Source organism: Ochotona curzoniae, unplaced genomic scaffold (assembly GCF_017591425.1).
Source record: "Ochotona curzoniae isolate NIBS_2020 unplaced genomic scaffold, NIBS_Ocur_1.0 scaffold_3890, whole genome shotgun sequence".
Lineage (NCBI taxonomy): Eukaryota > Metazoa > Chordata > Mammalia > Lagomorpha > Ochotonidae > Ochotona > Ochotona curzoniae.
In genome coordinates, this window is record NW_024467115.1 from 34,844,445 (window position 1) to 34,867,073 (window position 22,629).

The window sequence follows — 22,629 nt, forward strand, 5'->3', positions numbered from 1 at the left end:
TTTGAAAGGCAGACTGACACGGGGAGTCACCGACAGATAGGCAGGGATCTCTTCTGGTTCACTCTTGATGCCAGTGCCAGGAAAGGCAGGGACTGGCCAGGCTGAAGTCGGGTGCCGGCCGGGTATCCCCCATGTGTGTGGGGGCCCATGCCCTCGGGTCTTCCTCACGTCCTTTCCAGGCACTTCCGCAGAAAGCTGGGTCAGAAGTGGGGAGCCAGGATCCGAATCGACATTTCGAGTGGCAGCCCAAGCTGATGGACCGCAACACTCGTCCGTGTTTTTGAGTGTGACTGTGCTGAACTCCTTGCTGCAAAGATCTTTGCGTGCTTGTTTTATATTTTTTAAGATAAACCCCCTACATAGAACTCTGGGCCCTGTGGATGTTTCTGTAACTTAGATACTCACTTGAACTTGCATACTTACTGTCGTAATTTCAGTAAGCCCAAATGCTCTGTGATATTCTGAGTTATGTCAAGTAAAAATATGAATACTCATTGTTAAACATCCAGGAAGAGTTGTTATTTAATTATGTTAGGCATAGATAAGGCAGGAGTGGTTTAAGGATGAGTATGTTCTGGAACTATAAGAAAACGAGAGCCTAGCAGCTTCCGCACTTCTGGATTAAGTGTACATCCACATTCTGCCTGTATTCTTGAGGTATACTGTACGTACAGCACAGTGCCCAGGTCTTATGCACAGTTCAGTGTTCACAACCATGCACACCTATGAAAGCACTGCCCAGGTAAGGGATGGACGCTGAGCCAGTGCCCCTAGGCCTCCTCTCAGCCAGGCACTTATCCTGAGCTCGCTGTGCCTTCTATCACAGTAAGGTAATGTCTGCCTGTTTTTAAGCTTTATGTAAATAGCTCATAGGGTATGTATATGTTTAATAGATCTTAAAAATGCAGTTCTGGAGGAAAATGTAGATACTATAGTACTTAGAACAGAAAGGTCTGAGGCTGATGTGAAAATTACGCTAACAATAACAGGTCTTTCAAAAGAATGCAGTCGGGGGGAGAGCAGGTGTGGTGTCATGGTGGATCAGGCTGAAGTTTGGGACGCAGATCGCTGGTTTGAATCTTAGCTGCAGAAGATGGCATGAACACACAGGTCTCTGCTGCCCGTGTGGGAGAGCCAGCTGGGGCACTGGGCTCCTGGCTCCTGGTTCAGTCCTTCCTCCTGGCCTGCCTCTGGCCTGTTGGTCCCACACTGGCAATTGTGGTCATTTGGCCAGTGGACTAGGGGACAGAAGCTCAGTCTCTCTCCCCTTTTATCTGTCTTTGTTTCTCCCCAAGTCACTTTGCCTTCCAAATAAATAAGTAAATAAATCTGTAAAAGGGGAAAGAAATTGTATCCTTTACTTTATGCTGTGTAATACGAAAATGAGCTCTGAATGAATCACGGATCCCCAGAATGGGGGAGAACAATAAGGGTTTATGGCTAATAGATGCAGCTTGAGGGGGGTGTGATGAAACTGACACTGGGGATGGGGTGGGGATCGATTCCTAACAGTGGGCACAGACTCAGCTCTGCCACTGACCTCTGATTCTTCAGGGCGGAAGGGTGTGTGTTTTATGTAATTTTGAGAGATTGATGAGAGGGAGGAGAGGGCAGCATTGCCCAGCACAGACTCGGCCTGGGAGGATCAGGAAGGCAGGTGCGTTCGCCTCGTCAGATACACTGTGATGAGCTCGGGCTAAACCACTGCTCTCGCGTCCATAGCTGCCGGGAAGGCCGGTGGATTGAGGCGATGGAGGAGGCGGCAGCCCCACGATGTAGTTGCTCTGTGATAACTTAGATCAGGAAGGGTTATGACACTGCCCTGTCGTGTTTATGAGCTGTTGTGAGATGCAGTTTGGGGTGGACCCTTGTTTAGCCCTTACATTATGTTGTATATACGGACTTCATGTGCTGATATGCCAACTCCGCGGGATCCACTGGGCAAGCAGCCGCTGGCATTTCAGGTCCAGCTTTCTGAGGACAGACTGCTTCACTGAGCAGGTCCTGTCATGTGCAGTTGACTTTGGAATGAATCTGGGAGACTTCCGTATGAAAAGCTGTGTGGTGAGGGGTATCCCAAACTCACTGAGGGTTGCACAGGTCCTTTAGTGTGCGGACGGAGCAGTGTTAGCTGGCTCGTCGCATTGTTTACTCGGTGAGGTGTCTTGCACAGTTAGCATGCCTTGCAGGAGCCCTGGGAAATGCTGGCCTGGAGTCTTTCCTGTTGGGGTTCAGTCCTTCCTCCTCGTCCTGCAGGGAGAGGCCTTATCTGTAGTCAGCCTTGGGGTCTCCAGAGCAGAGGCCTAGCTGAGCCTGCTCAAGGATAGAGCTCATGGACACTGGCCTGGGTGGCCTCTCCTGGAGGACCCTTCTCCTTCTGTGGAGAGAGGTGGCCTGGGATGGGGGCAAGGCCTTTATTTTAGAATTTAACATTATGAAATAAATAAGCATGCAAAAAGTACAGAAATGAATATAACACACAGGTTTGCAACCACCCAAGATGATGGGTGTTAGCATTTTGCTGAATCTGCATCACCTTTTTCCAAAAGGAAACAGTGTGTGAAGCTGACGTGTTAGCCCTGGTGTCCCTCGGGCTGAGTGTGGACTTACCGGAGTGTTAGCCCTGGTGTCCCTCGGGCTGAGTGTGGACTTACCGGAGTGTTAGCCCTGGTGTCCCTCGGGCTGAGTGTGGACTTACCGGAGTGTTAGCCCTGGTGTCCCCCAGGCTGAGTGTGGACTTACTGGAGTGTTAGCCCTGGTGTCCCTCGGGCTGAGTGTGGATTTACCGGAGTGTTAGCCCTGGTGTCCCTCGGGCTGAGTGTGGACTTACCGGAGTGTTAGCCCTGGTGTCCCTCGGGCTGAGTGTGGACTTACTGGAGTGTTAGCCCTGGTGTCCCCCAGGCTGAGTGTGGACTTACTGGAGTGTTAGCCCTGGTGTCCCCCAGGCTGAGTGTGGACTTACTGGAGTGTTAGTCCAGCTGTCCCTCTCTCCCCAGGCTGAGTGTGGACTTACTTTTGGGTGTGCGTACCTTCGAGTGCATTCATAAACTTAGCAAATATGTACAAGTGATGTGATATAGGCAAACTTTCATCACCTTAATTCAACCTAGTAAAAATACAGGTTAAAACACTAGCTTAAAAATAAGGTTTGAGTTACTTTTTTTTTTTTTTAAAGATTTGTTTATTTATTTGAAAGTCAGGGCTACACACAGAGAAGAAGAGACAGAGATCTTGAACATGCTGGATCACCTTCCAGGTGGCCACAGCAGCCAGAGCCAGGAGCCACAACTTCCATCCAGATCTCCCCTGTGGGGAGCAAGGGCCCCGATACTGTACCATCTAGTGGGACTCCAGCTGGTGTCCATGTAGGATGCTTGCATCTCAGCTGGCGGCTTTACCCACTCCGGTACAAGGCCAGCTTCCATTAGGACCGTTTCGGTGTAGGGTCTCGATCCTTTGTACTGCTGTGCAGAGTTGACTGGTGAGACTGCAGCCAAGTTACTGTTCCTGCTTCCTCCTCACTTTGAGTCAGAGTGTCCTCTTCCTGGTGACTGTAAACAGAGCTGCACTGAACATCCTTCCTGGTACACACGAGTGTCTTGTAGGCATGCACTTCCACGACGCACGGCGAGGCTCTGAGCTCAGTACATTTCCATCATTTCAAAATGTGGGGTCTGGCGGGATGAAAACCTGGAATCTAGGATTAGGCTCATTTAGCACAGTGCAGAGCTGCGAACGTTAATACATGTGTCCTTACAGGGATTACTTCCTAAAATAAATACCTAAGGGGAGGGAATCATTTTTAGCTATGCTTTCCCTCTCCAAAATACTTGGATGCATTTGCATTGCTTTGAGAAGTGGAATCACTTCTCTATTATTGTGCATGCTCCTGCACCACTTAAGGATTCTCTTAATTTAGAAAGGAGTGAAGTAAATTCTGTTTTTCTTTTTCTTCCTCTTCTTCTTTTTTTTTTTAAGTCACTGAAGTTCTGATTGCAGGCATTTCTGGAGATTCCCACTTAGTCTAACTTATTGGTACTAGTGTATTTATTTAGATCAAGGGCCCAGAGCAGCTGCCGCAAGGTGGAGGCTCCCTGGGCTTAGGGCACTGCTGGGGGTGATGCGTGCAGGGAGCTCCCATGTGAGATGAAACCAATCGTGCACCTGCTTGGGGTGGTTCAGATGATTTCGGTGTTTCATGTCCTTTGATCTGTCTTGCTTTGTGATCCATTGAACTACATTCGTTCACTCCTTTGACTGGGAAATCCTTCTCCAGGAGGCGTCCTTGAGTGTGGGAGCTTGTGTGGTAATGATGAGGACAGGTGACCAACAAGTGAGCAACAGAATGGTGGGGGTCAATGACGTTCCCTAAGGCAGATGATAAAACAGGCAAGCACGTGAGGAGGGTCTCCGCTTACAGCAGCCCCGCTGGTGACACAGGAACTATAGGCTACAGTCACTAGCATGCCAGGGTCTGGTAATCGTAGTTATCCAGAATGATGACAAACTGGGATATGGATTAAAAACAAAGCAACAGCTCCCAGTTGACCAAATAGATTCCACATAGCTAAGTTGCTGCATGAGAGAATCATACAGCCAGTAAAATACCTGCAATCTCCTCCCAGCCTGGTGCTGGCACAGGGCAGCATCGCAGGCCCGGCAGGGGAGCAGGCTGAGCCAACAGGAGGAGCACCCCTGCTGGCTGCCGTGATGTTTGTACTGCCCATTTACGTTTCATAATCATGATGTTTTGATTCAAGAAGTCTAAAAAGTGTACAGATCTCTAAATGTCTTGCATATAGATTGTTTAAAACATAGCCAATAATAATGACTGTTAAAGAAGCAGGCCTTAGTTTCAGGCAGGTGGATATTATATTGAGAAAGTGGGTTTTAAAGGTAACACTGAAAGAGCCTTAATAGCTTAGGGATGGGAAACGCTGTAACTTGCAGTTGAGTCTAAAGTACTAGCTGTGTTTCTGGTGACAGTGCCAATGTAAATGAATAGAGGAGATAGCCCCATTTTACAGTTGGAGATGTGAGACCCGTGCAGTCATGTGGTCAACTGCATTCACACACCCTGGGTGGGGCAGGAACTGAGCTCAGAGTTCAGGAACCACCACCACTGGGGCTGCTGCTGAGGGCTGGCAGACACAAGGGCAGCCCGACACACCAGCCTCTGTGGCACGCACAGGGTGCATCTGGAAGAATGGCAGGTGGGCCGTGAGTGGACACACATTTAGGCTGGTGTCCCCTCAAAAGGCTCCTCTGAAATCTGTCACTGTACCCTGCTCTGCCCCCATGCCTGCTAATGGATTACAGAAAATGGTTCTGGAAGTTAGAGTCAGCCGTCGAGTTTAGCAATTGCTACAACCTGTCCTGTTGTTGTCCAACTTAGGCAAGAGGCATCCCTTCCCCAAATAACACTTACATTGTTGTGCATGAGGGGTTCCATAAATGAGAAAGCCAGCACAGTGAAGTGCAGTTCCTAGGGGAGTTGCTGGCTGTGTTGACTGAGCTTTGCAGTCATTTTAACACTGGCAGGAAGTGTTAGCCTAACTGCTTCAAATCAAACTGCAGAGATGATGGTGTGAGAGATAGTATTAGATATCAAATTGAACATATGGGTGTTGAGCGGGAGGGAGTGTGTGGTGGTGGTATGCGGGATTCCAGCATGTGGAACTGTATTTTGTGGAAATTCTTTGACTTGGCTTATGGCAGGGACATACATTCATTATGAAATATCAAACTGTAAAATAAATAAAAGCAAAGAATTCAACTGTGCTGCGAAATGGTTTTCGATGCAGATGCATCTGCTCTGGCGGCAGAGGCCCTGTGTGATCAGAGGTGAGCTCACTGGCCCCCGGCTCTGGGGTCGGTGCTGGGGCCAGGGAAGCGGAGCTGGGCCTGCTGGCTGGCTGCTGTTCGTGGATACTGTGCTCTCAGAGTGTTGGTTCCTCCCCACCGTGAGTTCTGTGATCAGGTGGCAGGCCCGTCTCCTGACACCCTTGGGTGTGTGGACTCCTGGGGCCCCAGTTCCTGCAGTCCTCAGCTGGGGCCTGCTGTGCCCAGGCCAGGAGCTTCACCGTTCACAGCTGCGCATGGCTTTCTGCTGTCTGGGTCTGCTGTCTGCTGTCTTGACTTCCTTTCTCTTTACTACTTACTACTACCTTTCTCCCATCAGGGATATAAAATGTTCATAAAGTTCTCATTTTCTTTTCTTTTTAAAGATTTATTTATTATTTTTATTGGAAAATCAGATTTACAAAGAGAAGGAGAGACAGACCAGATCTACTGTTTGATGGTTTACTCCCCAAGTGGCCACAACGTCCAGAACTGGGCCAATCCAAAACCAGGAGCTGGGTCTCCCACATGGGTGTGGCAAGGATTTGAGCCGTCCTTGACTGCTTTTGGAGGCCACAAATAGGCAGCTGGATAGATGGGAAGTGGAGCAGTTAGCATGCAAATTGGCACCTATATGGGATCCTGGTACATGAAAGGCGAGAACTTTAGCTACTATACTACTGCGCTGGACCCTGGAGTTCTCATTCTCAAAAAAATTTTTAAAAGATTCATTCATTTTTTACTTGAAGAGTAGGTTTGTAGAGAGAGGAAGAGATTTCTATCCACTGGTTCACTCCCCAAGAAGCCACTCTGAAGCCAGAAGCCTTTTCTGGGTCTCCCACGTGGATGTAGGGGCCAAAGAACTTGGGTTATGCTCCGCTGCTTTCCCAGGCCACAAGCAGGGAGCTGGATGGAATGTGGAACAGCGGGGACTCGAACCAGTGCGCATATGGGATGAGAGCACTACAGGCAGAGGATTAGCCCGTTGAGTCAGTGCACTGGCCCCCATTTTCAAAATTTTTGAAACATGATCAGTGAATGATGTACCTGTTATGTGACGGAAGATTTTCCTTCGATGGCACCTTTGAGGTCTCCTGCCTCCCATGAGAGGTTCTGATTCTGTGTGTGTCTGGTGTTTGCAGTGCAAGGCACGTCACGTGTGCCCTTGCTTGCCTTACTGAGATGACAGTAACATGGCTTTACTAGAAAGCTCGTGTTGGTGGCTGGGTTGTTTGGTGTACATGAATACAGTTGCTAATGTCTCTGGCATGCACCTGCTATAAATGTCCCGACAGCCTTCCATGGTCGCTTTGACCTGTGGAAGCAACAGCACAATCATCCTAGGAAGCTTTAGTGAGCTGACTGCTGGGGCCTCTCCTCACCGAGGCAGTTCCTGGGATGCCCCGAGCACGAGGCGCCTCCACCCTGGTTGCTGTTTAGGATGTTATCAATACTTAACATTTCACAAAATGTGATTATTAAGGCAGAGCCGTGTTATCTTTGACTTCTGTGACTGTGTTAGCAGGAGGCTGCATGCCAGTTCATCTGACAAAGACGATGAAAATATTCTGTTCAGTTGCTTAGCAAGAACTCACTCTATGCTACTGCTCTGGAACTGCTTGATTTCCTTTTCTTGCATGTTTTAATTTTCTCATTTCTTTGTTTGACTTTTTGACAGATGCCACCTCAGTATGGACAGCAAGGCGTGAGCGGTTACTGCCAGCAGGGCCAGCAGCCTTACTACAACCAGCAGCCGCAGCCGCCGCACCTCCCGCCCCAGGCGCAGTACCTCCCGGCCCAGTCCCAGCAGAGGTACCAGCCTCAGCAGGTGAGCACAGCCCACTGCTCCCAGATTCTGTTATCTCCTCCAGGTCTGTGTGCAGAGGCAGCCCGGGACCCCTCTTAAGAGTGGTGGTCCTTGGTGGGTTTTAATACAATGCAAAACCGGAGCCTCATCTGCCCTCCCTCTCTCCCTTCCTTCCCCTGTGTCCTGTCCTCCCCCACTTTGCCCTCTCTCCGGGTGGAGGCAGGCGAGCATGGCCAGCATTAGAGCTGCCTGCTTGCTAGCTGGTGACGAGAAAGGCACCAGTGAGTGCAGGCTCATTGTCGTTTGTGGTCTGAATCTTGTGACATGGAGCTTGGCCGCTTTGTGAGGGAGTGTTCAGGACAAAGCCTTCATCCTTGTGCTGTGTTTGCTTCTGAGCTGACCTAACTTGTGTTTCAGTGGGTAAGTGTATCCTATCAAGCTGTGTTGCCCTTGACACTGTTGCTATCCTTCCACAATCCCCGTCCCAGCCCCATCACCTCGACTCCAGTGCACGAAGGGGTTAGAAGAACTGGAGTTCTCAGCTGTATCCTGCCGTTTCGGGCCCAAGTGCGCCTCATTAAAAACTCTGAGGTTATTAGGACATACATATTTCAGTGAATGTGGTTCATGGGAAAATAGTGACTGTACGTTTATTATAGAGATTTAGATTGAGTTTAGAGGGTTACTCGTGAGTGACATGGAACGGAGGCCTGGTTAAGCAGCTCTTGCTGGGAATTCAGGTGAATGTTGGGGTGCACACGTGTCCAGCCTGGAGCATCTTCACTTAATTCTGTGTTGGTCATTTTCTCTCGCTCTAAGAAGAGTGAGCCTGGTGAAGCTAGGAAAGCACAGGTGGTTTTAACTTTTCGTTTTGAAAGAGCCTCTTGTTTGGCCTGAATAATTGTTGCCCTTTAACAAAGTCGATAAATGTATCGGCCTTAATTTGATCAGTTGGGCTGATTCTTAAGTGTTGGCTTGGGTTTGCTGAGGCCTACTCCCCTAGCACTACCTAAAGAGCGTGAGACGTGAAGTTGACCATGTTGAAGCAGTGACCAGAGTTCAAGGTTTTGAACCTTCTTGCCTTTCCTGTGTAGGCTTCCAGAATGTTGACACATGTGGGGTTTGTGCAAGTGGGAATGCACGTTGTTTCAGAGTTATCTGACCTAGTGCTTTATTAAAGTGTGTGAAAACTTAAAACCACTTTGAGTATCAGTTCTTTCAAGAGAGAGACGTTATCTGGGTTGTGATAAAATTACCGACTTTTTCAAGCAGCATGCAAAGCTTTTCCGAACTTCTCTGTGGACATGGAATGTTCTAAGGACCCCTGCATGAGAATGCATTGTTCATTTTACTCTAGTGTTCTGAAATGAATCTCTGATGATAAAACAAGTTTGATTAAGGATTCACAATGCCCGTCATTTCTTTCAGGACCAAGTTCAAAATTTACTTCCTCTTATGAAGCCTTTACTGACGACTTCCACCACATGACAATTAGTTATTTAACATCCTTCATATTTAAATGTTTCCAATGTGCTGCAGGTGGAATGTTATTTTAGTAAATGCTATTTTATGTGCTTCCTTGAGGGATATCTAATGTTTTGATGGTACATTATTTGAACAGTTTGGATATGACAAGTTACATGTTAAGAAACACTGCGTAGCCATGATTCTTCAGTGAAAGTGTGATCATTGGAGACTATTCCGAGTGAAACTAGACACTCCCTCAGGGTAATATTGCAGGATTTTCCTTGTTCAGACTGCCTAGCTTTAGAGTGACAGGGCATGTTGGGGTTTCGTTCAAGTCATTGTGGGACAGAAGGGTGGAGTTTAAGACAGGTTTCCTAGCCAGGCAATCTGGTTTGACAAGAACAGTCCTGGCTTTTAAGAGTTTGTTGGCCTGACACTTTTACAAAAGTTTGCCTAATAGTAATAAAATTCCCCTGAATCAATCCCAAAAGGAAAGGTTTTTAAGAGAGTATTATCAAAATCAAGTCAGATTGTAATAAAAATTTATAACACTACATTCACATACTTTTTAAGACCCAAGAATTGTGACTGTTAAATTAGAGCATTCCTTCCTTCTGATATGCTTGCTTGCTTATTAAAATTTATATATATGAAAGAGGGAGAACAGGAGCAAGTGAGTGAGAGAGCTTCTGCCCACAGACCCATTTCCCACGTACGTAAGCCCTCGCGAGGAACTGGAGTCAGGCTGTGCAACCAGATTCTCTAGTAGCTCAAGGTGTGTCTGGGTGGTTTACACCTGGCCACTCTGGATTTTGTCCAAGGCTGTCAGACAGCAAATGTACTTTGTATCTTAATGTGATTGGTTCCTCCTCACTATTTGAATTTTTAAAAGGGGAGCATCCAGAGAGAAGTCTCGTCTCAATCTTAGCTCCCCTTGCCCACGTCACTGCCTACCCTCCGCTTTGCCAGGAAAGCCACTTTGCTTATTGTGTGTTTTTCTGGAGTGTCCTTTATAGAAAGGAGTACAATATCATATTGAACATTTTGCCCTATTTTGTACAAATGATGGCGTACTATGGTACACGTCTCAGATTCTTCTTCTTCTTTTTTCCCCTCTCCAACTCACTTAGATGCTATTGCCCAGAGAACTGTTTGCAAATGACACCTGCTGCTGTGATGCACATTGTTGTGTCTGTGTCACTCTATAGGCAGCAACAATGTGTGTAGGGAAGTTTCCTGGCAGCAGTCCCCGAGGCAGAGGCTGTGTGCCTCTGTCACTGAGGAGAGCATCTTCTTCGCCATCTGCATTCCTGTCACCTGTGAGAGGGCTGCTTCCCCACACGTGACAATGGCATGGTTTTGCAAAGCTTCTAGATTTGTGCAAATCTGATAACAAATATTTTAGTATACATTTGTCTTGTTGGAAGTGTTGTGGAGCATTGCACTTATTTTAAAAGCATTTGGGTTTTCTTTTTTTTTTTTTTTCCCCAGACTGTACACTGACGCTTTTTAAAAAAGATTTATTTGTTTGTATTGAAAAGGCATTTTTATAGAGCGGAGATACAGAACGAAAGATCTCTCTGCTGGCCTACTGTCCAAGTAGCACCAACAGCTAGAGCCATGCCGATCTAAAGCCAGGAGCCAGGAGCTTCTTTCCGTGTCTCCCACAGGGTGTAGGGTCCCAAGGCTTTGGGCTGTCCTCGACTGCATTCCCAGGCCACAGGCAGGGAGCTGGATGGGAAATGGATCAGGCACCATATGTGATTCCGGTGCATGCAGGGCAAGGATTTAGCCATTAGGTAATTGCATCGTCCCAATACCTTTTTTTATATTGCATTTTTGTGTAGTCTTTGCCTTTTAAAAGTTAATATGTATTCTGGGACCGGCAGCCCTGCTTCCCATCCAGCTCCCTGCTTGTGGCCTGGAAAAGCAGTCGAGAATGACCCAAAGCCTTGGGACCCAGCACCCGTGTGGGAGACCTGGAAGAAGTTCCTGGCTCCTGGCTTCAGATAGGTGCAGCACCGGCCATTGTGCTCACTTAGGGAGTGAATCATCAGACAGAAAATCTTCCTCTCTATCTCTCCTGCTCTCTGTATATCTGGCTTTCCAATAAAAATAAATAAATCTTTCTTTAAAAAGTTAATATGTATTCTCACAGTTATTACAGGTTTCATACCATGTGTAATTTTAAAAAATTATTAGTCAGAATTACCAATCTCATTTCTGGATTTCTCTCTAGTGGGTGTTTGAAAGACCCTTTGGTACTGCCAGGTTGTAAAGGAACTCTCCGTTTTATTTGTAGTATTTTTCTATCAGTGGAGAGAGGCATAAGTATAAACAGTATTAATTGGAATATTTCAATGCATTTTCTTGCAGGCTCTTGTATTAGTCAGTGTTTTGTAACAGAGCTTATTCCAGGTCTTCCAAGTTGGTGCAGGGACCTAAGGCCTTGGGCCATCCTTGGGCCTGTTCTCCCAGGCCACACTCAGGGAGTTGGATGGGAAGCAGAGAATCTGGAACTCAAACTGGTACCGTATTGGATGCCAGTCCTGCAGGTAGATGACTGCCTTGCTACAGCAGCACACCAGTTCCTCTGTGTGCGTGTCTGTATGCTTTTCCATGAAACGGGCAATACTGATAAAGCAGTAACGATAAAGCAAGCAGAAGTCTCTTACTTGAACAGTTGGAGTTTGGGTGGATCGCAGTGGTCAGACCAGCAGCCTGTTGGTTATGGCACCAGCTGGGCTTGGGACAGGGAGGGAGCATCGTACGGTGTTCTATCCCAACTTGGAGTGGTAGGGCACAGGGGTGTGCGCTACAGATGCCTAAGTGGGATTAGGGAAGTGAGGGTCAGGACTCAGGGTTTTGTAAGTAATTAGCTACTTTGATGTTTAGGGGCTTGGTGTGGACAGAGTTACCTTGGTAAGTGCTAGCCACCGAGACCATGCTAGACAGACCTGCGGTGTGGGGAATCTGTTGTTGGAGAAGGCGTTGTCTCCTTGCAGGGGGTTTGGCTCCTTGTTGGAACAAGGATCTACTAGTTTGCTTAGAGGTTTTTTTTTTAAGAGAGAATTTTTTTAAGATTTATTTATTTTTATTGGAAAGTCAGATGTACAGAGAGGAGGAGAGACAGGAAGATCTTCCATCCTATGGTACACACTCCAAGTGAGCGCAAAAGCCGGTGCTGTACTGATCCAAAGCTAGGAGCCAGGAGCCTCTTCCAGGTCTCCCACACGGGTGCAGGGTCCCAAGGCTTTGGGCCGTCCTCGACTGCTTTCCCAGGCCACAAGCAGGGAGCTGGATGGGAAGTGGGGCAGCCAGGATTAGAACCGGCGCCCATATGGGATCCCAGTGAGTGTAAGGTGAGGACTTTAGCCACTAGGCCACCAGGCCGGGTCAAGCTTAACTTCTAACTTCTCTCACAAACTTGCTGGCGTACCTGCAGAAAATACATTTGCTGCTTTTCCAACATGTATTTACTTTTTTTTTTTTAATTGTTGTTAACATTGTATTATGTGATACAGTTTTATAGGCACTGGGGATTCCCCCTATCCCTCCCTTACCCCTCCCCCCATGGTGGATTCCTCCACCTTGTTGCATAACCACAGTTCAAGATCAGTTGAGATTCGTTCCTTGCAAACACATATCTAGCATAAAGTCCAGCGTCTTATTGTCCAGATAAGTTCAGTGGCCTCTTGGGGAGACCTTCTCTAGTCTGAAGATAGGGCTAACAGAGTAAAGATCCGGTCAGTTAAAAGCCCCAACAAAACCTCAGTATCAATATACAACATTATGGAATTAATTGACATAGTATTGGGTAAACAATATGTTAAAAATAATGCAAGTTCCATTCTTCGAAACATCTGGGTTGAGATAGTGTCAATGACAGGTTCAAAAAATAACCAACAACCAAACAAAAATTACAAGTTAAATCAAGGCGAACATGTGGTATCTAACCTTTTGGGATTCGCTCATTTCCCTTAGCATTGTAGTTTCCAGTTGGGCCCATTTAGCCACAAAGAACTGCATTTTGTTTTTTTTAATAGCTGAGTAGTATTCCATGGAGTAGATGAACCATAGCTTTCTTATTCAGTCTTCTGTTGATAGGCATTTTGGTTGCTTCCATGTTTTTGCAATTACTGATTGTGCTGCTATGAACATAGGGATGCATGTTGGTTTGTCGTAAGACAGGTGTTTTGGATATATTCTAAATTGTGCATGGCTTCACAAGTGGCGCCCATATGGATCCCGGGGCATTCAAGGCGAGGACCTTAGCTGCTAGGCCTCGCCGCCGGCCCTGCTTAGAGGTTTTTATCATGAATGGAATCTGGATCTTCTCTTACTTTTTGTCAAATAAGATGGTTACTTTATTTTCTTACCCTTTTAAAATAAAAAGTGTTAACTTGAACTTGTATTTGGAAATATTTCTAGCCTCTTACTATATTACTTTTAATGCATCAATGAACTCAGTTTGCTAGCTGTGCTTGGGTTTCTTGAATGAGTGTTCACGAATGAGAGTATTCTGTAATTAACTCTTTGAGGTTTTTAAACATTTATGCCGTTTATGAAAATCAGAGGAAGAGACAGAGATCTCCCCAGATGTGTGCAACAGCCAAAGCTGGGCCGGTCTGAAGCTGGCAGCAGGAGCTTCTGCTGGGTCTCCCACATGGGTGCAGGGCCCCAAGGCCTTGGGCCATCATCTACTGCTTTTCCAGGACATTAGTAGGGAACTGGGTTGGAAGTGGAGCAGCCTAGACATGAACGTGTCTATACGGGATGCCAGCACTGCAAGCAGAGATTAGCATGTAATGCCACTGTACCAGCTCACTTTGTGAAGTTTTGAGCATTGTAAGATAAATCGAGAATCATCTCTTAACAACAATCAGTGTATGAGGGAGTAAATTTATTTAATTTGAATACAGAGAGACAAAGAGAGCTCTTTCATCTACTGGCTCACTCCCCAGATGCCAACAGCAGCCAGCGTGGGCCAGGCTGACGCTGTAACCTAGAAGTAAGGCCAGTTCTGCCTGGATGAGGGCGACCCGAGCACATGAGCTGTCACCTGCCTGCCTGCGAGGCCTCGCGCGGGGCTGGGAGAGGAGTTAGCTCCGGTGGGTCTCTGGTTCAGGAGTCTGGGCAGCAAGTGGCACCCCAGCTCTCCTACGTGCTGGCTGCCCAGAGTGGACGAGGCGGGCTGAAGAATCACCTGGCCTTTCAAGAGCTGTGAAGCACGGTGGAGCTTTTGGCCTGTCGTCACTGTCCCCTTGATGCCATTTCTATTGTGGATCTTGTTTCTAATCAAGTTATCAAATTCTTGTGAAGTCACTTTTGCGTACAAAAGGGTGTTTCATAAAGCTTACTGAAAATGGAATTAAGAAACAGCTTTATTGGGGTGCAAATTTTTTTTTAAACTCAAATATATGAATTTTCAGAGATTTCACAGAAGACAGATATTTGAAGAAACTCATTATGAAAATGTTTAAAATTTTCCTTTAATTCCATTTCCTATGAACTTCTGGAAGTACTACATTTTAGGAATTTATTCATTTCATCTAACTTTTCAGCCTTAGTAACAAATATTAATAATATTAATCCTTATTAGTCTAATACCTCTGATATTCACACATAAACCATTTTGTTATTACTTTTTCTTGCTGGACACCTTTCTAAGATGTCTTTGATTTTTCTGGTTCTGTTACTTGTCTGCGCTGACCATGACTGTATCCTGTTATCCTGTATGCTTCTTTACTGATGCATATATCCCACTTGCTTTTATTTATTTTTTTTAACCCCCGCTCCAGTGAATTCTTAGTTAAATTTTGTTTGCTTTAGCGCTAGTGTTGTGGCATGGTGGATAAAGCCACCGCCTGCAATGCTGACTGCTCCACTTCTGACCCAGCTCCCTGCTTGTGGCCCAGGAAAAGCAGCAGAGGATGGCTCAAGTGTCTGGGCACCTGCTCCCACATGGGGGAAACCCAGAAGCAGCTCCTGGCTTCTTGGCATCCACCTGGCCCTGCCCTTGCACATGAACCGGCAGGTGGAAGCTTTCTATGCCTTCCTCTCTCTCTGTTTAACTATTGACCCTTTTTTTTCTTTTTCTTTTTCTTTTTCTTTTTAACGACAATTATTTTTATTGGAGAGTCAGATAAATTGAGAGGAGCAGAGACAAAGATGTTTTGACAACTGATTCACTCCCCAAGTGACCATAACGGCTGAAGCTGAGCCAATCTGATGCCAGGAGCTAGGAGTTCTTCAAGGTCTCCTACATGGGTGTGGGGTCCCAAGGCTTTGGGCCATCCTCAACTGCTTTCCCAGGCTATAAGCAGGGAGCTGGATGGGAAGCAGGGATGCCGGGATTAGAACTGGTGTCCAAATGGGATCCATTCAAGGCAAGCATGTTAGCCGTTGGTTACCGCTGGGCCCTCTGTTCTTACTTTAGAAGACTGGCTTTTCAGTTCGTGTGTGCTGAGGGACTAGTTTGCCTTCACTTTGCGGGTAGCCTCTGGGTCCTGTCTTCTGGAAGCCCCGTAGGGTTGGCTGTCTGCACCTGCGGAAGAAGCAGGGTGCTGCGGCAGCCCCGTAGGGTTGGCTGTCTGCACCTGCGGAAGAAGCAGGGTGCTGCGGAAGCCCCGTAGGGTTGGCTGTCTGCACCTGCGAAAGAAGCAGGGTGCTGCGGCAGCCCCGTAGGGTCCTGTCTTCTGGAAGCCCCGTGGGGTTGGCTGTCTGCACCTGCGGAAGAAGCAGGGTGCTGCGGAAGCCCTGTAGGGTTGGCTGTCTGCACCTGCGGAAGAAGCAGGGTGCTGCGGCAGCTCCGTAGGGTCCTGTCTTCTGGAAGCCCCGTAGGGTTGGCTGTCTGCACCTGCGGAAGAAGCAGGGTGCTGCGGAAGCCCTGTAGGGTTGGCTGTCTGCACCTGCGGAAGAAGCAGGGTGCTGCGGGAGCCCCGTAGGGTCCTGTTTGGCTGTCTGCACCTGCGGAAGAAGCAGGGTGCTGCAATGGGTGCTCCTGGGCTGGAGCCTCCTTCCTTACTGCTGGGGTCTGGCCGTATTGGCTTCCTTACCTCATCTCCCTGGGGCGCCTCCTCTTTCTTCAGTGCTTTGTGTAAATCCCAGCCACGCGTCGCATTTTCAAATATTTCCGTATGCATGCTGCAGAGGCATTCTTTCTATGCTCTGTCCTCGCAATGAGCAGTGTGATTCCTGCCTTCTGCTCGCCTGGCCAAGTTCGCTTGTCTACTGATGACCTCAGAGTGCCTTTATCGTCTGTTTGGAGCAGGTTTTCAGCCTGGTCGGTGCGTTGGTCTGGTTGTTTTCTCCTCCAGAAGGCCGACACCTTAATGGCTTAAGTCCTCGGCTTTCATGCACTGGAAACCCATTCTGGGGCCAGTTTGTGTCCGGCATCCCTGTTTCACATCCAGCTCCCTGCTTGTGGCCTGGGAAAGCAGTGGGGGGCAGCCAAAGCCTGGGACTCTGCACTTGTGTGGGATACCCAGGGGTAGGCTCCTGGCTCCTGGGTTCAGATTGGCTCAGCTCCAGCTGCTGCCACCACTTGGGTAGTAAATCAGCAGATGGAAGATCCTCTCTATCTCTCCACCTCTTTGTGTGCCTGACTTTCCAGTAAGAAGAAATAAATCTTATAAAAATAAAATAAATTCTGGACAGTGATCTCTTGGAGAGAGGCCCTGACCCTGCACTAGGGTTCAGACCCCCCCTGTGTCTTGGGGCCCTCAGCTGCTGGCCTTCTGCTGGCTGCAGGGACATGTACTTTTCCCTGGTACAAACATCTTCCCCACCGTTTGGTTGGGGTCACGCATGGGGAGTTGAGGCCCCGTTGGAGTGGTCTGCTGCCCATCATTACTGAGTTGGTAGGAAGCCTCCTTTGAGAGGGGGTCACACCGTGTGCTGCGCCCACAGCAGCAGCGTGAGCGTGGGTTGGTGGGTTCAGGTGTGGACAGCCTCTGGACCCACTCTGTCAAGGTGTGCAGGGTTCATCTTGGCCAGATAGGCCCATGGTTGGCAGACTGTGGTTGAGCCGTGTTTCTTAATTCCTCCTGCTTTGGAGTAGTAAGTTCCGCCTAGGCATTCCCGTTTCTCTGCTCTGAGCCTGCATGCTCGCAGACGTCGATGGAGAGGAAATGTCTCGTAGTTTATTTTCTTCTGGAAGGTTCTGAACTCTCGTGTTTTTCCTGTTCCTAGCCATCACACAGAAATGTTGAGTTGCAGTCCATGCCTAAGTCAGCTTCCACTGCTCCCTTGATCTCCGTGACTTTGGTGTCACTCACATTTATGCCATGTCTACAGTTCATCTAAAAAGAATTAGAAAAGGTATTTTATCTAGTGGCTTAGAGCTTTCAATCAGAGCCTTTTAAGAATATCAGTTCTGCCTATGCTGTTCCTAGTCTAGCTGTCTTTTTAACATCTTTTACACAGCTTAGTGGTATATAGACATGTAATGTTTATCATAGCCCACTTAGAGCATGCTGGTAATATTTTCTCATTTGTAATGAATCTGTGCTAATGCCTATTTTATTATGTTAAAGTCAAGTTCATACAAAGGATGAGCTGCCTGCCTGTAGAATTTTCAAATAACTTGGAATAATGTACTTGGAACATTGAAAGGAAGGTCGTTTATAATAGAAAAGTGTGCATGAAACGGATTCTTAGGAATGGCCACGTTACAAGATGTGTGAAACAGGTGCTCGATGTACAAGTGGATCACTGAACTAGGTAATATAAGGAGACCGATCCAGCAAGGTTGTAAAGCTGTTACCTTTTAGAGTAGCGTGCAACTCTTGATCAACTTCAGAACAAAACGAGGTCTAGTCTGCCTTCCATGTGCGTGGTAGTTGCATTCTGTGAAAAATTCAGTCATGATGAAATGATTTTAAGATGATTTTGTTCTAGGGAAGATGTTGTGTGGCTGAATGTGAAGATACTAGTTCAAGTGATCTGTGCTATTGGAGCAACCCTGCTCCTGTCTCCAGTTTCCTGGTTCCTGCTACCCATAACGGGACCTCACCTGAGTGTTTGCTACTGACTTTGCTCTGGCCTCATCTCAGTCATTGCAGCTTGGAGACCTCTCGTTTTGTCGACCTGCCTGATTTTCAAGTAAATCACTACAGATATAAAGTAAAGAATAATTGCTTTGTTGTGTTCAAAGGAGTTGGATTCTGGACTCCCATAAGTGAACTTTATGAACTTTCTATTACAGTGCAAATCAGTTATAGAAAGGGATCTTTTGTGGTCACAGTGGTTGAGGCTGGGCCACACTGAAGCCAGAAAGGAAAAACTGCTTCCAGGTCTCCTGCGTGGGTAGCAGGGCCCAGAAGTTGGGCATCTCATACTGCTTTTCCCAGGACATTAAAAGGGAGCTGGGTTGGAAGTGGAGCAGCTGGAAGAAGCTAGCGCCTATCTGTAATGTGGGTGTTACAGGTATATGTTTTAGCAACTTTCTCAGTGGTCCTTATTGTGTTAGGTTTTACCTTTCACTAGGATTTTGTTTTCTGATGTTAGTGACCTCACAGACTCTGTATGGTCCGGGCTCAGAGCTGTCGTTCCGTCCTGGAGATCTCACTGCATTGGGGGCTGGCAAAGTTGGGGCTGGTTGCTGCTCACATGGAGACCCCACAGTCCTCAATGGTTCCCTTTTCAGGGCAGAGGTGGGCAGCCGGGTAGGAGGGCAGTGTAGCACTGTGGTGCCACCTGGCCCACATGAGGAGTCCCCGAGCGAGTTCCTCACTCAGGATACTGGCACCCTGTTCCTCGCGAATGCTTTATCAAGGCCTTCATGAAGTTGCTGTTTGAAACAGTTGCTGCCGTTTGAAGGAGTTTATTTCCTAAGCCCACTTCCCCAGACTGCCTTACTCCATATTACTAGTTTAGTGCACTAGGGAAGCCCCCCTTTGGCGGCATTTCAGCATTTTTGCGTCACAACTTAGCTTGTGCAGGTTTGTTTCCTGGCTCGATGAAATTCATAATAGTTACAGGAGTTGCTGAAGGCTTGGAAAGAGAAGCTGGGCTGAAAGATGTATTCAATGAAAATAACAAATGAAAACTTCCCTAATGTGGAGAAAAAAAAAGGGAAACAAAATACAGGAAGGGCGCAGGACTCCTCACCACAACACCTCACAATCATGTTCCCTTAGGTAGAACATAAAGAAAAGGTCCTTAAATATGCACTTGAGAAAATTCAATTAACTTATAGAGGAACTCCAATCAGACTTACAACTGACCTCTTGGAGGAAACCCTAAAGACCGTAAGAGAATGGAGTAACATATTCCAGATCCTAAAAGAAAAAGAAATTGTCAGAATAGCATACCTAGCAAAGCATTAATGCAATAAAATACTTCCAAAGCAAACAAAAACTGAAAGATGGTAGTGTCTCAGATCAGCTCTGCAAATGTTGCTTAAAGATGAGAAAAAGAGCAACTCCTGCCAAATCCAAACGCACACCTGAAGAACATCTCAATTAAACCACAAAAGAAACCTAAATCATACAATGGGAAGCCCTGCTAAAATGACAGGACCAAATCACTTGCCTGTGAATGTTAACCCTGAGTGTACATGGCTTAAACCCATCAATCAAAAGCTGTTGATTAGTGGACTGGCTAAATAAACAGGACCCATCTATCTGTTGCTTACAGGAGACATGTCTCACCAACAAGGATAGATGGAACTGAAAGTGAAAGGATGGAAAAGGATGTTTAGCTGCTGTCTGACCCAGTGGTAAGGCTCCCAGGTGAATGGGAGGTCAACAGTGCTGTGGAGAGGCCTGGTGCTGTGTGGCACAGGGGGACTGAGTCCAGGTGTCCCCGAGTTCTTGCAGAAGAGACTGCTGGTGAGACAAGAAGACATGAACTGGGGCAGGATGAACTCTGATGGTGAGAATAGAGGCACTGCCCCTCCCTGAGTTGTGCTGACCTGTGAGTCAGGGTTGTTGTGAAGAGACGTGCTAATTTTGCTGAGAACTGATGGAATACATTGCTTTTTTCTCAGAAAGTAAAAGTGAAATGAGAGGTCAGTGTTGAGGTGTATTTTAAAAACAACGTAGTACTAGGTTGGCAGCACTCCTAAGGGTTTACAATAGCAGGTCCCTTGCTGGCTGAACCCGATTGATGCCAATGTCCTCTTATAAATGAGAAGGTGGAAGGCACAGGTATTTAAATTCTGTTTTCTAAAATGCCTTTACTTAGACCTTTGGATGGTCAACAGCTTTCAGATGGACATGCCATGATCCAAAACTGTTTGGGAAAATGACCATTTATTTTAAAAAAGAAGGAGACAGCATTGGAACATGAGGGTGAAATACTTTGTAATTATTTAATGTAAAATATCCATCACAATCCATATCCAAAATCGAATAATCTAAAGAAATCTAACCTAGAAAAAAAAGAATACTTGTGTAAAAGTTGAAAATCAGGTTGAATATATTTCTGAGTTCAAGCTTGTAGTGACCTGCCACTCAAGTTCGTCCCTGGAGGATTTCAGAAGTCATGCAGTCAAGGGCCTGGTGCGATATGTAGTGGATAAAGTCCTCGCCTTAAATGCGCCAGGATCCCATATGGGCACTGGCCCTGCCGGCCCTGCTTCCCATCCAGCTCCCTGCTTGTGGCCTGGGAAAGCAATTGAAGATGGCCAAAGACTTTGGGACCCTGCACCCTGTGGGAGACCTGGAAGAGGCTCCTGGCATTGGATTGGCTCAACTCCAGCCATTGTGGCCACTTAGGGAGTGAATCATTAGATGGAATATCTTCTTCTCTGTCTCTCCTCCTTTCTGTATAAATCTGCCTTTCCAATAAAAAATAAATAAATCTTAGGGGGAAAAAAATCATGCTGGAGCAATCGCTCTCTGTTGTTACTGTCGTAATTATTTCAGTCCAGGGGTTTTGTTATTGATCTGACCGAGTAAGCTATTCCTGTGCTAGCATCTCGCCCTAACAGTGTGCGCCTGTTGAGCTGCGCAGGACTCCTCTGCTTTGTTTTCTAGCATTTTGGAGCAAGCTGAGGATCCACACTGTTGGCAGTGTGACCTTTAATTTTCATGGAGGTGATCCCTGAAGCCCTGGCGCAGTGGGGGGTAGGTTCGTGGGTCTGGCTTCCCTTTATTCTGGTGTGTACTGTACTGTCTTTGGGTTTGGACCGTTGCTGTGGGATATTTCTGAGAGCAGGTAAAGGAAACACTTCAGTGACTTTGAGAGTGACTCCAGAGCACTCCTGAGCTGGCCTCTGCCTGCTGAGCTGGGACGAGAGACCTAGTCCCCAGTTCCTGGAGCCCCTGGCCTGCTTGGGCCAGTCTTAGTAGAGAGCAGCGGTCAGGAAGGTCAGATGGAAAAAGTGCACACTTCCCTCACTGTGCCAATAGATGGTGTCAGTCCACAGTTTGAATTTAGATAGCACCTGTTACCTTAACACTTTCCATCTGTATGGAGAGTGTGTGTGTGTGTGTGTGTGTGTGTGTGTGTGTGTGTGTGTTTTAGTTATTCCTGAAAACTTCCTCTGTGTGTAGGTATTTTAGAAAATAGAAAAAAAAAAGAACCTATTGAAGAAAGTAGAAAAATGACATTGTGAGAATGGTAAAATGTTGGCATGATTTTTTTTTTCTTAATTGCTATAGAAACCAGAGTGATTTTGTGGTGAGCTGCAAGAATGAGCGCACTTGAGGAAATTCATGGGAAATGGAATTAAAAGATAAGATTATTTTGGTAGAGTTTTTGCAGTTGTTTGCATAGGTTTTCGTAGCGGCCGTCTTCGTGAACTCTTGGGGGGCCAGGTGCGTCTGCCTGTACCGTGCCTGGTGCTGCAGGGTACAGGAGGAGGAAGAGCACCTGCGGGAGTTAGAAAGATGGATCTCCCCCAGCCTGGGGAGTGTTTTTGACTTTCAATGGAAAGCTTTCAGTTGTCACTCTTGTCTGCTGTGAGTAGAAGTGGGACTCTTGAATTGGAGTACAATTTTAAAATGCTATTTATTGCTTAGAATACTTTCAAAATCTTTCTTTTTAATCTCTGGTACCAGAATCAAAGGTGAAGAGAAGCGGGGTGCGAGGACTTACGTAGTTATCACTCTATTATTAAGGCTTAGTTTACCTTAGAAAGGTGTGGAAGCTGTCTAGGAGCCAGCATGGTCTGGACCACATGCAGGCTGCCCCAGGTCCGGAGCATCCACCTGCCCCAGCCTAGAGCTGCACTGGCACCCACTAGAGCCCTGTGTGGCTCCTTCAGCCCCTCCCCACCTCGCCAGGACCACCCTGCCCTGCCCTTCCCTGCCCTGCTGGTGGGAGGGATGCTGTTGGCAAGTGCACGGGCACACAGTCAGCAGCTCACTGTATTTATCCCACAGCTCTCTCCTTTTCCCTTGACACTAGTGTCTGCCACAGGGGAGATCGGGAGCGATGTTTATCTAGATTCCCAACCCCCCAGTTGCTTTCATTTGCCTTTAAAATGCTCATTTCAACATGTTAAAGTGTGAAAGTGCTGCAAAATGATTTGTATATGTTAAAAATTCTCCATCATTTGCCTT

The 22,629-nt window shown here is 47.0% G+C and overlaps 1 protein-coding gene across 3 annotated transcripts in view; it reads left to right on the plus strand.

The window, feature by feature from the left end:
* Positions 1 to 22,629, plus strand: part of ARID1B (AT-rich interaction domain 1B) — a 358,041-nt gene that overhangs the window by 108,604 nt on the left and 226,808 nt on the right. For 2 of the 3 annotated variants that reach the window (XM_040965217.1, XM_040965218.1), the window contains exon 3: positions 7,520 to 7,669. In XM_040965217.1, the coding sequence (XP_040821151.1) occupies positions 7,520 to 7,669 (150 nt within the window). Of the gene's footprint in view, positions 1 to 2,131; positions 2,139 to 7,519; positions 7,670 to 22,629 lie in introns of all 3 variants that reach the window. The other variant, XM_040965219.1, reaches the window with a different exon arrangement.